The sequence below is a fragment of the Phyllobates terribilis genome, unplaced genomic scaffold, assembly GCF_046119375.1.
Source record: "Phyllobates terribilis strain yellow unplaced genomic scaffold, ASM4611937v1 Scaffold_3__8_contigs__length_932513732, whole genome shotgun sequence".
In the NCBI taxonomy this organism is placed as follows: Eukaryota; Metazoa; Chordata; class Amphibia; order Anura; family Dendrobatidae; genus Phyllobates; species Phyllobates terribilis.
In genome coordinates this window covers 568,415,378-568,430,603 of record NW_027362763.1, presented here as the reverse complement: position 1 = coordinate 568,430,603, position 15,226 = coordinate 568,415,378, and the positions used below count along the sequence as shown (strand labels likewise).

The following is a 15,226-nucleotide window of genomic DNA, read 5'->3' as shown; positions in this document are numbered from 1 at the left end:
ACCTCGAGCTGCTGCCGGCAGCACTCTGCACGCTCCGCTGCAGCTGCCCGGGTCTCCTGAGTGAACCCCATGAGATCTTCTCCGGTGGGGTCCCACTCAAACTGTGCCTCCTCTAGCGGGGGCGAGATCCTCTTTATGGGCTTTGGAGCCGGGATCAGGGGTTCATCTAGGGGTCTCTCTTTCCGGAATCGAGGATGGTGAAACTCCGGTGGCCATATGAAGGGCTGCCCATCCGGGCACGTATGTTGGGCGAACAGATCTTCTCCCAGATGCGGCACTCTTGGTTTTATGGGCGCGGTGGTGGTGGCGCCCGGGTTGCCCAGGCCTTGCGGCCAGGCCTGGGGCACCTGGAAAGTGAAGGGCACCGTAAGGACGGCGGCGCCCTGGGCTACTTGGCCCTGCGACCAGGCCGGTGGCTCCGCGGAGGAAGGGGGCGCTGTTGGTATTGCGGCGCCCGGGGGTACTAGGCCCTGCGACCAGGCTGGTGGTACTTCCTGCTTGGTCACGCTCGGGGTCGAGGCGTGTGACGTCACAGGGGTCGCGGCTCCCGTTTGAGGCCTAGTCTGCGGCGGTGACGTTGCAGCGACGGGCACGGCAGGGGGTACTTCGGGCTCTGCGACGGGGAGCTGGGGCAGGCACGCGGTTTCCCGGTTTGGGGTAGAGACGTCCCCTTTACATGCCTCCTTTCGTTCGGCTCCCTTCTCGGCGCCGTCTCCGGCCTTCAGTCCTCCTGCGCCATCCTCAGAGGCGGTCTGTCTCCTCGTCTCTGGTGGCGTGCTCCGCTGACGGGTTCTTGTCTGCTGGGCCATCTCTCGGCTCCACTCCGCTAACGTCTCTCGCTGCACCCGGGCCATCCTCCGTGCGAGGCCCTCCAGCGCAGTCTGTGCACACTCCCGATCTCGGGGGAGCTGTGCCAGGACCTCCACTAAGCCTAGTGGGGTCGTTGCTTCTAGCAGGCTCCTGACCAACGGGTCGGTGCTGCTCTGCTCTCCTCTCGTTGTCTCCAGCAGGCTTTCTGGAGTGGCGACCGGCAACAGGCTCCTGACCACTGGGTCGGTGCTGCCTGGAGTGGCGGCCCGCATCAGGCTCCTGACCGCTGGGTCGGTGCTGCCTGGCTCTCCCTCCATCTCCGGGTAGGCTCTTTCTGGACTCTCTTCCAGACGTCTTGTCTCCGGGTGCGCTCTCTCCAGACTGCTCCCAGCGACACCCATCTTTGCTCTCTTGTTCTCAGTCCTCCCACTTCGAGGGCGGTCCCGGGGCCACTTGGTGATTGTCAGCTCCAGGGGCAGTTCTTTCACGCTGACAGACACCTCTAGCATCACAGTCTCTGTTGGTGGGGGCGGTTTCCGCTTTTGGCGCCATTCTTCGACCTGGCCCACGATGGGAGGTGGCCTCTTGCCACCCTCTGGCACGCCCATAATGGCGTCCGCTCTTCCAAGGCGGGAAATCTTTGGAAATGGCGGGAATCGTCTCCCAGTGGCGGTAAACTCCATGGATGGCGGGAAAAAGCTGCAAATGGCGGACAACCGGCGGGAAACGACCTGTGATGGGGTCCGATGGCGGGGACCCTCCGGAACCGGCAGGAGACTTTTTTTTTTTTTTAAGGTAACGATGTACTTTTCTTCAGGCACGCAGTACCCGGTTGTTGCGGGCACGTTATCCTGCCGACTACGCCAAAATTGACGCTCCCCCTGGGCCAGTGTTGTTGGGGATACCCGGAGCCGGATCAGATGGGGGTTGTAGTCTCCGAGTGGCTGTGATCCAGTCCGTGCCCAGGGTGTCAAGCTCAGTGTGTGGCAGTCCTTATGATGTTTCTAGATGTTCTTTTGTGTCGACTACGCCACCCGTTGAATTGCGGTCACACGGCCGCCGCTGCAGCAGGGTCCGCTGAGGCTGATGGTGTTTGTGCAGCTTAGGTAGTATAACCCCCAACGGGAGGGGTATAGCCTCAGGGGGTCAGGTGCAGAGGATGGTGGTTGTGGAAGTGCAGGGATGATGGTAATGAGAGTCAGAGTCGGGTTGTGCAGTTCAGGGTTCTTTACTTACTGCAGATGTTCCGGTCACTCCGGCCTTGAGTGACCACCCGAGCCGTGCTGCGTCCACCAGGTCCTGGACTCGGCCAACCCCCAAGTAGTTCTGGAGCGTGGTTCTGAGCTCCCTTTCTGTCCTGTCCTCGTCTCTGGCCTTCCCCACCAGGGATCCACCTATGTCCGGCTCCCTCGGGCCTTCTGTTGGTAACCCTTGACTCTGGGTTCCCTGACCCTACGCGTGGTCTGCCTTCCGGGTGGATATGGTGGGTGGCCGTGGCAGATGCTGCCCACGGCCTCCGGTCTCTGGCTGAGGTATGCTGTAGCCCCCACCAGTTTGGGATCCGGTACCCTGTTGCCAACTCTTCACCCTGTGTTTGTATTTGGGTTCTCAGAGTTCCTTCTTTCTCCCCCTCTGGGTCTTTCAAACTCCTCTCTCTCTCTGGGCCTTGGAGCTGCTCTTCTCCTCTGCTCTCTTCCTCTGCTCTGCAAAGTCTGATGTCTCTCTGACTTCTCACAGACCGACTGTGGCTGACTGACTGTGGCTGACTGACCCTGATCTTAGATGGTGCCCACCTTAAATACTCCCTCTATGTGTGAGCTCAGGTGACCAGCACCCAATGAGCTCCTAACTTTACCCAGGCTGCTCCCCCTATCTGCCCCTACACTACTGGGATGTACCACCCCCCTCCCACTCCAGCCAGGAACAGACTCGGTCGTACCTGCACATTTCTAAGTGGGAGTACCGTTGGTCTGCTCCTCGGAAATGGGATGTGTGTAGTGCATGCAGCTGACTGAGCTCAGTTCCACACTCCATCCTTACCCGGGAGTGGAATATCACACCTCTGGGTTGAGGTGCAATACCCCTGTAGCAGCCGAATCCTCAGGGTGCTACACAAACACTGCAACATGCAAAATATCTATAAAAAAAAAGATTACCTATACTTGCAGCTAGGGGGAGCATCTTCCTGTATAGACCTCAAGCAGCTACAGTAATGCTTACTTGCATTACGCTAGCTGCAAAATTGGGGCAGTGTCCTTGTGACATCAATGTTTCCCTCCCCTTTTAGGTGTTATACTACACCCAAAAGTGGGGGAGGCAGAAAAAAGACTAGAGACAATGCACCTCCATTTTCTTGGTGACTGCACTATGATCTAATCTCAACCAGCTGCTAAACAGGAAGTGGATCTCAGTATATTTACAGAAGAGCAAGCAGAAGGAAAACAACGGACTGTGGAGCAATGTGGACCTGAGGAGCAGAGCTGCACGCAGTGGAGAAGAGAGCAGCTGTGAGGCCAGGACCGAGGAGACTAAACAGTGCAGCGGTGAGGGTCCATAGCTTTACTGCACAGGCAGTGGAGGATGGGAGAATATGAGAGCAGAGCTGGGGGAGCTTCTGTGTGTATGTGTAAAAAGCTTCCAATTACATGTCCTCAGTGTGGAAGCTCTGGGCCACAATGAAATGGCACCTAGACACACCTACAGCTGTGAATTGAGCAGCCCACAGAGGCGTTCCCAGTTCACAGCTAATGTGGCTACAATGTTACAGATAGGGTCGGCATCCGACCGCTGAAGCCTATGTCCAGGGCTGCCGTATTTGAAGGAGTGTGAGTGTAGTGTAGTAACTCTTACACTCCTGAAAAGCAAGATGGCAGCCCCCAGTAGCTGCAAAACAAATTAATAAAAAATAAACTATAAATACTGGGCACTTGAAAATATGTTATAACATAAAGGAATTTAACATTTTAATTTATTTTACATAATGTAAAAATGCGGCGTCTTCCCTTTAAACTCGCATAACACTTCTACTTCTTGTGTATCCAGGGAAAGACATATATGCCTCCCTAAGGGTATGTGCACACAACATCTTTTAGATGCTGGCCTATATGCTGAGTTTTTGAAGCTGAAGACACTTCACGTAAATGCTGAAAGTGTTTTGCCTGAAATGACTTCTTTGGTGTTTATTTTGTCATGTTTGTGTCTGCTTTACCACCGGCTTCTTTTGTTTTTTAAAGGGAACCTGTCTGCATAACTTTGTAATGTAAAGTAAAGACATGGCGGTCATGGCAGAGCTGCAATACTGATTACATTGATACCTTTGATGAAGAAATCCACTTTGTTGTTCTTTTATCACCAAATGAAGTTTTCTGATAATTAGATTTCAGTGCACAAGAGCTGGACTCGACACTGGGTCTTCTCCACCCTGTATGTGATTCCCGGGACCCTCCACCTGCCTCTGACCTGTGAATGACCTGCCTTCTCTGTTTGAAATCTTAGAATTGACCTATCATTCAGAGACCACAGGTAAGTGGAAGGGCTGGGAAATCACAGATGGAGGAGAAGTTCAGTGTACAGTCCAGCCCCTGTGCATCAAAATCTAATTAGCAGAAAACTTCAAATAGTGATTAAGGAAGAGCCACAAAGCAGACTTTTTCAACAAATGTATCAATTTAATCAGTATTACAGCGCCATTACAGCCATGTATTTAACTTATATTACAAAATTGTGTCAACAGGTTCTCTTTAACTGTATATATAAACTAGTGAGCGACTTCAAAATGGAAGCCACCTGAAGAGTGGACTGGTCACTTCTTTAAGCCTCTTAATGGCTTCTGAAGCCTGAAGCAGTTAAAAAAGGCTCAAAGGGACTGAAAATATGTAAACCAGTTCTTTTTGACATTTCAGTGCATATGTTAATGCTTTTTAGCATATTTTATGCTCAATTTCAGGTGGATTTCAATTTGTCTCAAAAATGTTTTTTGCATATACCCTTAGGGTATTTACACACAAAGTTTTTTTGAAACAGTCAAAAAAGAAACTGTTAGACACCGCTACAGAAATGCTGCTTCTTTGTGGAGTTTCTGGAGGAGTTTTTTTTATTTCCTGAAGCAATTTTGAAGCGTTAATAGGGTATGTGCATTGAGCAAGTTTCATTAAGACTGCCATTGTACACGCCATTCTTGATGAGGGGGCGTGCTGGAGTCAGGTGCACGCCTCTACATGAATCTAGAGCATCTGACAAGTGCCGTGCTTCTCTGAGTGCCATGCCAGAAATCACTCCAGTAAGGTACTGGATTGAGATTTCTGGCATAGGGAACGCCAGAGCTCATCAGGAATTAAACAACTTGCAGTGCCCCGCCCATGCCCCGCCAGAGATCCACTCATTTTTGAAATGGCGTAAAATGTCAAATGGTGTGAAAATCCCAAAAGTCACAAAATTTTGGACCAACTTCGAGTTGTGCCTAAATTTTGCAACTTTTCAAAGCTTTATGCCAGAATTCTGGTGTGAAAGCCTTGATGCACAGGGTCCTTTATACTGAGTTTTTGGAGCAAGAAACTAAGAGGAAACTTCAAGTTTTTGAGAAGTTTTGAGTTTTTGAGAGTTGTCACTATATCTGCAAAAAAACTCCTAAAAAAAATCTTCAAAACCCTTAGGATATGTGCATACAACAGCGTAAAAGTGCAGCGTGGCTGTTGAGGTTTTCCTAGGTAAATCTGCTTCAGGAAAAAGCTGTCTTCTTCCTGAAGAAGCTTTGCTGGTGTGGTTTTACCATCATCTTTTATGTTGGTTCCACTACCAGTGTCTTTTCCAAATATCATTGGCTATAACGAGGAAGAATGAACATGTTACTTCTTTTAACCTCGTCACAGTTTTCAAACCTTGAATAAGTTAAAAGAAGTAGCAAACGACTAAACAAGTGCAAAGCAATGTCATTGTTACATAGCTGTGCAAAATGCTTATTTTCTGCTGCAGTTTTGCTGTTTTTTCAGTTGGGTTCATGGCATATTCTGCCTCAAAAAGACGGTGCGTACAAATCCTTAAAGTGTTTTGGATGAGGTTTTAATAATTGGGCAATGTTAAAATATGTCAAATTTATCACAGTAACTTATGCTCAGTGAAAAATTTGCCACATCTTTAATTTAACTTTACACTGTATGTTTGTATGCATACTCGGCACCAATAATAATAGATTTTGGAGCAATTTTTGTGCATAATATAATCATTTTAAACTGCAACTCTTTTTCCTCTAATCCATGAACCTAATATTGAATGAATCATAAAACGTTTGCACAGTTTTTTGGTGCAATTTGCACCAGAAGCACATCACAACATGAAATAAATATAAATGTATAAAGAAGCAATACCTGTCATTGCCACTGCCAACTCAGAATTGTTTTTTTGTAAAAATCATTAGGATCTGTATTTTCTAAAGCTTCTACGAACCCTGAGTTGTTTACTATATTGGGCATATATAAGAATAGTTTACTACACTAGAAATATTTATGACAAAATTATGGCAAAAATTATGTTGTATTTAGCAGTTTACCAATTAACAACAATGCTTAAAACATATTTTCATCTTCATGCAAAGTTACTAAATATGAGTTACCTGATTCAGTTACATAGTAGAAATCTGTGCATGAATAGAAAATGTCAAAGTTAGTTGTAGCTAATCTACACAAACAAGTTGTCCATAATGTATTTAAAATACAAATTTTAATTAACATTAATGAGGTTTACCAGATTCAGTAAACTGTTGTCCCCAGGTGCAATTCAGTGTAAAAAAAATTAATTTTGCTTTACTTACTCTCCCAGACCCCAATGCTTTGTCTCCACTGCTGCTAGTCTCTGTTTGTCTGCAGTGTCAAAGACATGTCAACAATGCTGCAGTCAATCATTGAGCTCAGCAGCTCTGCCATTATAGATGGCATGAGTTTCTGAGCTCAGTGACTGCCTGCAGCACTGTCGATAGGACATCAATGCTGCAGACAAGCAAGAGCAGCAGAGACACAGCACTGGACTCGCAGAGGATAAATAAAGCACAGTTTGCACAGTTTTTACACTAAACTGTGTCTGGGGACAATAGCTTACTAAAACTAGTTAGGTTAAAATCCAACGATGAGTATTTGGTGAGTGCTTGACATTCCATATTTTCACTACTCAAAAAACCCAAGCATCTTACAATAAGAGCAAAGTGGATGGAATTTATAGAAATCTCATGCCCTCTGTGCTTTTTATATGTTGTGTAAGCTGACTAGCGATGCATGTTTAAAATCCATAACACATCAATTTCTCTTGCTGGTATGTTTAATTTCACGTGCAGATTTTCCCCATAGAATTGCATTAATTGTGTAAAATCAACAGGTAAAAAATGCACATGCATGTTTAAGGTTCTTCTGCTGCGGAAACACACTAAAAACTTATGTAATCCACACACGATTATACTAATAAAGTTTTGTCAAAGCCACATGGCACAAAGTATCAGACACAAAGCTGATTTAAAACTTGACAGGCCAACAAAAGATAAAAACTGCAGCATCATCAATGCGATAAAAATGCAAATTAAAAAAATGCAATGAAAAAACACAAGCAACCTAATTTAGGTACAGAAATGCTGCAGAAAATTAGCATCAAAAACTGTTAAAATACTAATCGTGGGAACATAGCCTTATAATGTAACAGCTAATGAAATGCCCTTAGCTTAGTACCAATGCTGTGATATTCCGATAGTACAATATAGGTCTGTGTGCTGTACACTAGGTTGACTAGATTATTAAATGGGATGGGAAGTCTATCTGAAAAAATGAACTTTGCTCAGCTTGGAAAAACCCCTGAATGTAAGCTCATTTATGAGTAAACATGTGTCGTCAATACAAAGAAATGGCTCATTATTCTTTTCACTGATCTCACAAAGGCCCAACAGACATTCATGACCAGTTGAAGAAGGATGGATTCTGTTCAGGTAGTAATCAAACTATGGACTTCCCATCCCCAAAAGGTAATATAGTAATGGCAGATGCCATAGCAGCACTTAGAAAGGGACTAGATGCTAACTTAATAACAAATGCTATTGAGGGGTTTAATTCATCAAAATATTAATGATGTAAATGTGATGGAGAAAGATTAACCTTATTTCTGTCTGCTAAAGCATGTAACCGTGTACTTTTGCTCTCTGCATGTTCCCCCTCCTGGTTTTGCCTTACAAATACTGATGCAAAATTCTGACCACAATACACAGAATGAATTGCAAAGCTGAGTCATTTTTAATTGTGGATATTTACCTTTGTTTAGACGAGCGGGCTTCTTAGATTCTGTACAAGAAAGTGATTAATGCAAAGCATTAAAAACTGGACAAAACTGAGTGGCTAAGTACAATACATTTATCTTGTTATATAAAAGGTTATTTATCTATACAAACATATAATATAATATAAGACAAGTATGAGATAAAGGAGTGCGTACTTTCTGCAATGCCAAGCATTATTGCCTAAACTTTCTTTTCAGTAAGTGGGAGACGCCACATACACAGCAGCACACCAGGACGAGGATGCACTTTGTCTGTAGGGTGCCAAAACAAGCAGGGGCTACAGCTCGCCCACGACTACCTCGTTTGGGCACCTTACACAGCTATAGTGACAGAAGATTGTAGGTGCATGTGGTGATAGTATATACCAAGTACATGGAGTTTAATTATTTTTACTACTTATAGATTATCGTGAATATAGTGGATATAAAAGGTCTATACACTCTTATTAAAATGCTAGGTTTTTGTCATGTAAAAAATTATACCAAACATTTCAGAACTTTTTCCTAATGTGTGGGCTTGTTTTTTGAGGGACAAATTGTAGTTTTGATTTATATTATTTTAGGGTACATTTTGATTTTTTGACCACTTTGATTTGTGTTTTTGGGAGGCAAGATGAATAAAAGAAAGCTATTATGTCCATCCTTTTTCTTTCAGCATTCACCAGACAAGATAAATAACAGAACAAAGTTATACTTTAGGTTATTACAGATGTTGTAATATTAATTTGTCATATTTTTCGGATTATAAGAATACTATAAGACACACCCCTGCAGAAAATAGGAAAAACATATTTTCTACTAATTAAAACTTCCCTGGTTGTTTAAGGAAGTAATAGGGTCAACAGCAATATTTTTCATGCCTTTGTGCAAATAGGGAGGTAATAGTCACAAGCTCCTGGCAGTCTTTCTCTGTAGCATCTTATTTATTTAATTCACTTATATTGTGCCATTAGCATGTACACACATTCACCCAACACATGTGCCCACATATTACACACTTACACAGCTCTACCGCTTAAGTCTCTGCTGTATACACACCCAAATACAGACATACCTCTGATACAAACATTCTACAAACTGACTAAGTGAAATGTATACACACGTAACATATTTCTGAGGCTCCATCCAGGCACACAACTGATCACATGATGTGAAAAGTCATTTAACCAATCAGGACCTGTAGTGTCTGTGCACTTAGCAGTGATATGCAAGTACTGTTCAGTTATCTCTCCTGCCCTACACCGATCAGTTAGTTTCATGCAGGAGAAGAGAGAACTGTGCAGCTGCATACTTCGCTCAGTGAACGGGAAACATGCTGTGTCAGCATTCTTCAAGATGATAAGAAGCTGTCTCCAGACTAAAAGACACACACAGTTTTTAGGAAGATTTTTAATGATCATCAATTTGAAAAGAATATTTTTTGTGTTGTTATTTTGAGCCACAAATTTTAGTTTCATCAAGAAAGAGCCATAGTGACTTTTGGATCGCTCTTTAGTCCATTTTATGGGAGGCAATGTGGCTAAAAAACAGCAAATATGGCTTTGATTTTTTTTTCTTTAAAGCATTCATCTGACAGGTTAAATGAAATAATATTTCATGTTGCAATGAATGTGGCAATACTAAATCTGTTCATTTTTCACTATTTTTAAATAGTTTTTCCGATAGTAATGTAAGAAGCAAGATAGGCCGAGGGCAATTGCATTGTGTGTGAGTGTGACAAGCATGCTTTGCTCAATTTAACGAAGAGGCCAATGTATGCAAAGCAATGGCGGCAGACCACGCGACTGCTATGGGGCCCGTGAGCCGAGGGCGCCCCATAGCAGTCGAGGGGTGGACATACTGCCGCCAGTGCAGCAGCGCCGGGTCCCCACCATGCAGCTGCACCAAGGGGCCCGCAAGGTGCAGCTGCTCCCTGCACGCGGCGGTCAGGGAGCAATCCCTGCAGCTCTACTGCTGTCAGGAGGAGAATATCAGCGGAGCTGGAGGGTTCGTTCTCTGCTTCCTCCCTGACCCAGGCGCCGCAGCTTGATGACGTCATCATGCAGCGCTCGCCTGGGTCAGGAAGAAAGCTGCCGGAAACAAGGAGGATGCAGCTGCAGTGGAGCTGGAGAGGTCAGTTGTTGTTTTTTTTTTTTTTACTGAAATACTGGGGAGGGGAGGTGGGGGGGAGAGCAATGGTGGGGCTGGGGAGAGGAATGATGGGGATGGAAAGAGCAATAATGGGGCTGATGGGACAGGGGAGAGAAATATTGGGGCTGGGGAGAGGGCTGATGGGGCTGGGGAGAGGAATAATGGGGTTGATGGGGCTGGGGAGAGCAATAATGGGGTTGATGGGGCTGGGGAGAGGAATAATGGGGTTGATGGGGCTGGGGAGAGCAATAATGGGGCTGATGGGGCTGGGGAGAGGAGTGATGGGGCTTGTGATAGGAATAATGGGACTAATGGGGCAGGGAAGAGCAATAATGGGGCTGGGGAGAGGAATGATGGGGTTAATGGGGCTGGGGTGAGGAATAATGGGATGGTGGGGCTAGGGAGAGCAATGATGGGGCTGTGGAGAGGAATGATGGGGCTGGGGTGAGCAATAATAGGGCTGATGGGGCTGGGGAGAGGAATAATGGAGTTGATGGGGCTGAGGAGAGGAATGATGGGATGATGGGGCTGGGGAGAGCAATAATGGGGCTGATGGGGCTGGGAAAAGCAATAATGGGGCTGATGGGGCTGGGAAGAGCAAAAATGGGGCTGATGGGGCTGGGAAGAGCAATAATGGGCTGATGGGGCTGGGGAGAGGAATGATGGGGCTGGGAAGAGCAATAATGGGGCTGATGGGGCGGGGGAGAGGAATAATGGAGTTGATGGGGCTGAGGAGAGGAATGATGGGATGATGGGGCTGGGGAGAGCAATAATGGGGCTGATGGGGCTGGGAAAAGCAATAATGGGGCTGATGGGGCTGGGGAGAGCAATAATGGGGCTGATGGGGCTGGGAAGAGCAATAATGGGGCTGATAGGGCTGGGGAGAGCAATGATGGGGATGGTGGGGAAGGGGAGAGCAATGACGTGTTGCTGGGAGAGAGCAATGATGGGGGTGCTGGGAGCGAGCAATGATGGGGGTGCTGGGACAAAGTAATGGTGGGGGGCTGGGAGAGAGCAATTATGTGGGGCTGGGAGAGAGCAATGATGGAGGTGCTGGGACAGAGTAATGATGGGGTGCTGGGAGAGCGCAATGATGGGGGTGCTGGGAGAGAGCAATGATGGGAGTGCTGCGAGAAGCAATGATGGAGGTGCTGGGACAGAGCAATGATGGGGGGCTGGGATAGAGCAATGATGGCGGTGCTGGGACAGAGCAATGATGGGGGCTGGGAGAGAGCAATGATGGGGGTGGTGGGACAGAGGAATGATGCGGGTGCTGAGAGAGCGCAATGATGGGGGTGCTGGGAGAGAGCAATGATAGGGATGCTGGAAGAGAGCAACGATGAGGGTGCTGGGACAGAGCAATGACGGGGGTGCTGGGACAGAGCAATGACGGGGGTGCTGGGACAGAGCAATGACGGGGGTGCTGAGAGAGAGCAATGATGGGGGTGCTGAGAGAGAGCAATTATGGGGGTTTCACTTTGCTTGTACTGTGAAGCCTTGTATGTTTTCCGTGTGCACATAGCCTTACAGTTAATTGGGGAGAGTCACAGAGACTGAATAATTTATATTAATGGTCAGTGGAGATTATAGTTAAGTGCTGCTTATCACTTTATATTTTAAATACTAAGTGGCTAATAGTATATTAATGGGGGGGTTACATATCTGTATTCGAGGACACAGAGCAGGGGAGACACATGTATGCATACAATATGTGACCTTGTTATTTTCTAGGCTGGAGATCATCGTGACAAGACGAGTCGTGGCTGGGAGATGTCGACATGAAGGTCTGACCAGATGGAGAAGAAGCAGCAGAAACTGACTCTGATCAGATGAGACGTCAGCGGTAAGTGCCTGGATGTAAATATTATTCTATATCTGCACTGTGTGACTTGAAGTGATAATGTTATCTGTAAAATCTCTTAGGTCACATTCTCACATTTGTGTGAAATGTCCATGTGCTGCCAGATCTTTTTATCGGATGGTCCACGGACCATGAAAATCACGTATCTGAGAATGAGATTTAAGAGGGTCAGAGAATGTCCTGTTCTGATCCAATTTTGAGGATTAGAATAGGACATGCTCAATGCGTCAGTAAAACAGGGCAGCACACTGACACTGCACACAGATGCAGCAATGTAGCCGTATTATGTATAGCACAGTCCCTTAGTATATAGTGTACTCACTAATTATGTATAGCGCCATTCTTAGTTATATAGTTTCCTCTTTTATTATGTATAGCGCCGTCCCTTATTATGTACCATCCTCTCTAGCGGCTCACAGTTGGGGGATCATACTGTGTTGGAGTCAGCATACTTTACCTTGGGAGTTGAGGTGGGGTACAGTAGGGTCATTATACTGTGCATGTGGAGGAATTCACCATGGGGGTTTCATACTGTGTCTGGGGGGCACTTTTATTTAAGCTTTCAGCACAACCGTCAGCATAAAATAGAATCTGGGTCTGCTTTTGCAGCTGTGTATGTTTTATCTTGCATAACTATGATGTTTCAGAGAAAACATACTTTGAAAAGCAGGCCAGGGGCTATGAGTGTCAGCCGATATGTTGAGGATCTGAGGATCACTCTCATTCAAAATCAAGGCTCTAAATGAGATCGTTCTTGAAGAATGGAAAAAGATACATTTTGTAATGTTGTCCACTTGTTCATTCCTTGCTAAGAAGACTTGGTGCCAGCCTTAAAAAATCATGGATGTCATACAAAATACTAGATGTGGTAGTTTTTGATGTGGGGTGTATTCATCTTTGCATCAACTAATTTATGTAAATTTGAAGATTTTGTAATGAAAGTTATATTATTTAACTTACTTTCATGTTTTGGGATAAAAAATGTTCTATGAAACTCAATCTTGTCAAAATTTAGTAAATTGTATTTACTGAGTTATTGATTAAAAACATACTTTTCAAAGGGGGGAATGGTTTGTACTCCTTTATTCTCAGTACTGTATATATGCATACATACAAATATACAGGGCATTGAACAAATAGTCATACCCATAAACTTTTCACACCCACAAATTTAAATGTATTTTATTTGGATTTCATGTGATATACCAACACAAAGTAGAAGTATTTGTGAAGTGTAAAGAAAATGATTTTCTAATTATTTAAAAATATAAATCTGAAAATTGTGACATGTATTTGTTTATGGCCTCTGTAGTCTGATACCCCTAAATAAAATCCTGAGTGACCAATTGCCTCCAGAAGTCACATAATTAGTAAATTGAGTTCACCTGTGTGTAATTTATTCTCAGTATAACTACAGCTGTTCTGTGAAGGCCTCAGAGGTTTGTTTTAGAACATTAAGGATTAAGCAACATCATGAAAACCATGGAACACACCAGACAGGTCACGGAAAAGTTGTGGAGAAGAGTAAAGCAGGGTTAGTTAAAAAAAAAAAAAATAGCCCATGCTCTGAACAACTCACGGAGCACTGTTTAATCCATCATCCAAAAATGGAAGGCTTGTGGTAGAACTGCAAACCTACTGACATCCCAAGCAGAGAGAGTACTATTTAGAGAAACAGCCAAGAGGCCCATGGTCACTCTGGAAGAGCTGCAGAGATCAACAGCTCAGGTGGGAGAATCTGTCCACAGGACAACGATTACTCATATACTGCACAAATCTGGCCTTTATGAAAGAATGGCAAGAGGAAAGTCATTTTTGAAAGCAAAAGAAAAAAAAAACAGGACATAAGAAGTCCTGTTTTCAGTTTACAAAAAGCCATGTAGGGGACACAGCAAGCATGTGGAAGAAAGTGCTTTGGTCAGATGAGACCAAAGTAGAACTTTTTGGCCTAAATGCAAAACGCTATGTGTGGCAGAAAACTAACACTGCATATCAGCCTGAAAACATCATACTCACCGTCAAACATGGTGGTGGCAGCATCATGCTGTGGGGATGTTTTTCTTCAACAGGGACAGGGAAGCTGGTTAGAGTTGATGAGAAGATGAATGGCCCTAAATACAGGGCAATCCTGTAGGAAAATCTGTTAGAGGCTGAAAAATACTTGAGCCTGGGGCATAGTTTCAGCTTCTAGCAGGACAATGACTGTATGCATACTGCCAGAGCTGCCATGAAATGCTTTAGATTAAAGCATATTTATGTGTTTGAATGGCCCAGTCACAGTCCAGACATAAAACCCATTGAGAATCTGTGACAAGACTTGAATAATGCTGTTCACAGACACTCTCCATCCAATATTATTGAGCTAGAGCTAATTTACCAAGAGGAATGGGCAAAATTGTCAGCCTCAAGATATGCAAAGCTGATTGAAACATTCTACAAAATACTTGCAGCAGTAATTGCAGCAAAAGGTGGTCTTACAAAGTAATGACTCAGGGGGACTGAGTATAAATGCATGTCACAATTTTCAGATTTATATTTTTTATAAAATTAGAAAATCATCTATGATTTCCTTTACACTTCACAAATGCTTGCTACTTTGTATTGGTATGTTGTATGAAAAGCCCCAAAAAATACATTAAAGTTTGTAGGTGTAATGTGAAAAAAATGTGAAAATGTATATTCTATACTATGGGTAGTTGGGAACGTCACTGCTGTTAGTCCAATTTTTGAACAGGATAAAAACCATTTTAATGACTATAATTTAGTGTGAAAAATGTGTAATATAAAAATGTGTTTACCTGAGCAGATAACCCCTGCTTCTTCATGGGCTCGACAGTCATGTTGCCCCCACTCTCTATGAGAACACTGCCAAAGGTACTCTTCACTGCCAGCACACGTCACATTATCAAGCAACATTTTTCCTGCTCCTTGCCCAAAATATGCGTTGTGTAGTGCTTCAACTCCATTTCCACAGTTTAGCTGCCTGCACACAATATGTGCATCATTGATGTCCCAGCCATCATCGCATACTGTTCCCCAGGCATTCTCATAGAAGATCTCCACACGACCAGCACAACTGTCCCAGCCACCCACAAGTCTCACAGGAAAAATGTCTAACAA

At 44.8% G+C, this 15,226-nt stretch overlaps 1 protein-coding gene across 1 annotated transcript in view; it reads right to left on the bottom strand.

Moving 5' to 3' along the window:
• The window catches only part of LOC141257186 (scavenger receptor cysteine-rich domain-containing protein DMBT1-like), a 458,733-nt gene that overhangs the window by 380,615 nt on the left and 62,892 nt on the right, over window positions 1-15,226 (bottom strand). The window contains exons 3-5 of the mRNA XM_073671423.1: window positions 14,905-15,219; window positions 8,091-8,120; window positions 6,419-6,442 (exon numbers count right to left, since the gene is read on the bottom strand). Coding sequence (XP_073527524.1) covers window positions 6,419-6,442; window positions 8,091-8,120; window positions 14,905-15,219 — 369 coding nt within the window. The remainder of the gene's footprint in view (window positions 1-6,418; window positions 6,443-8,090; window positions 8,121-14,904; window positions 15,220-15,226) is intronic.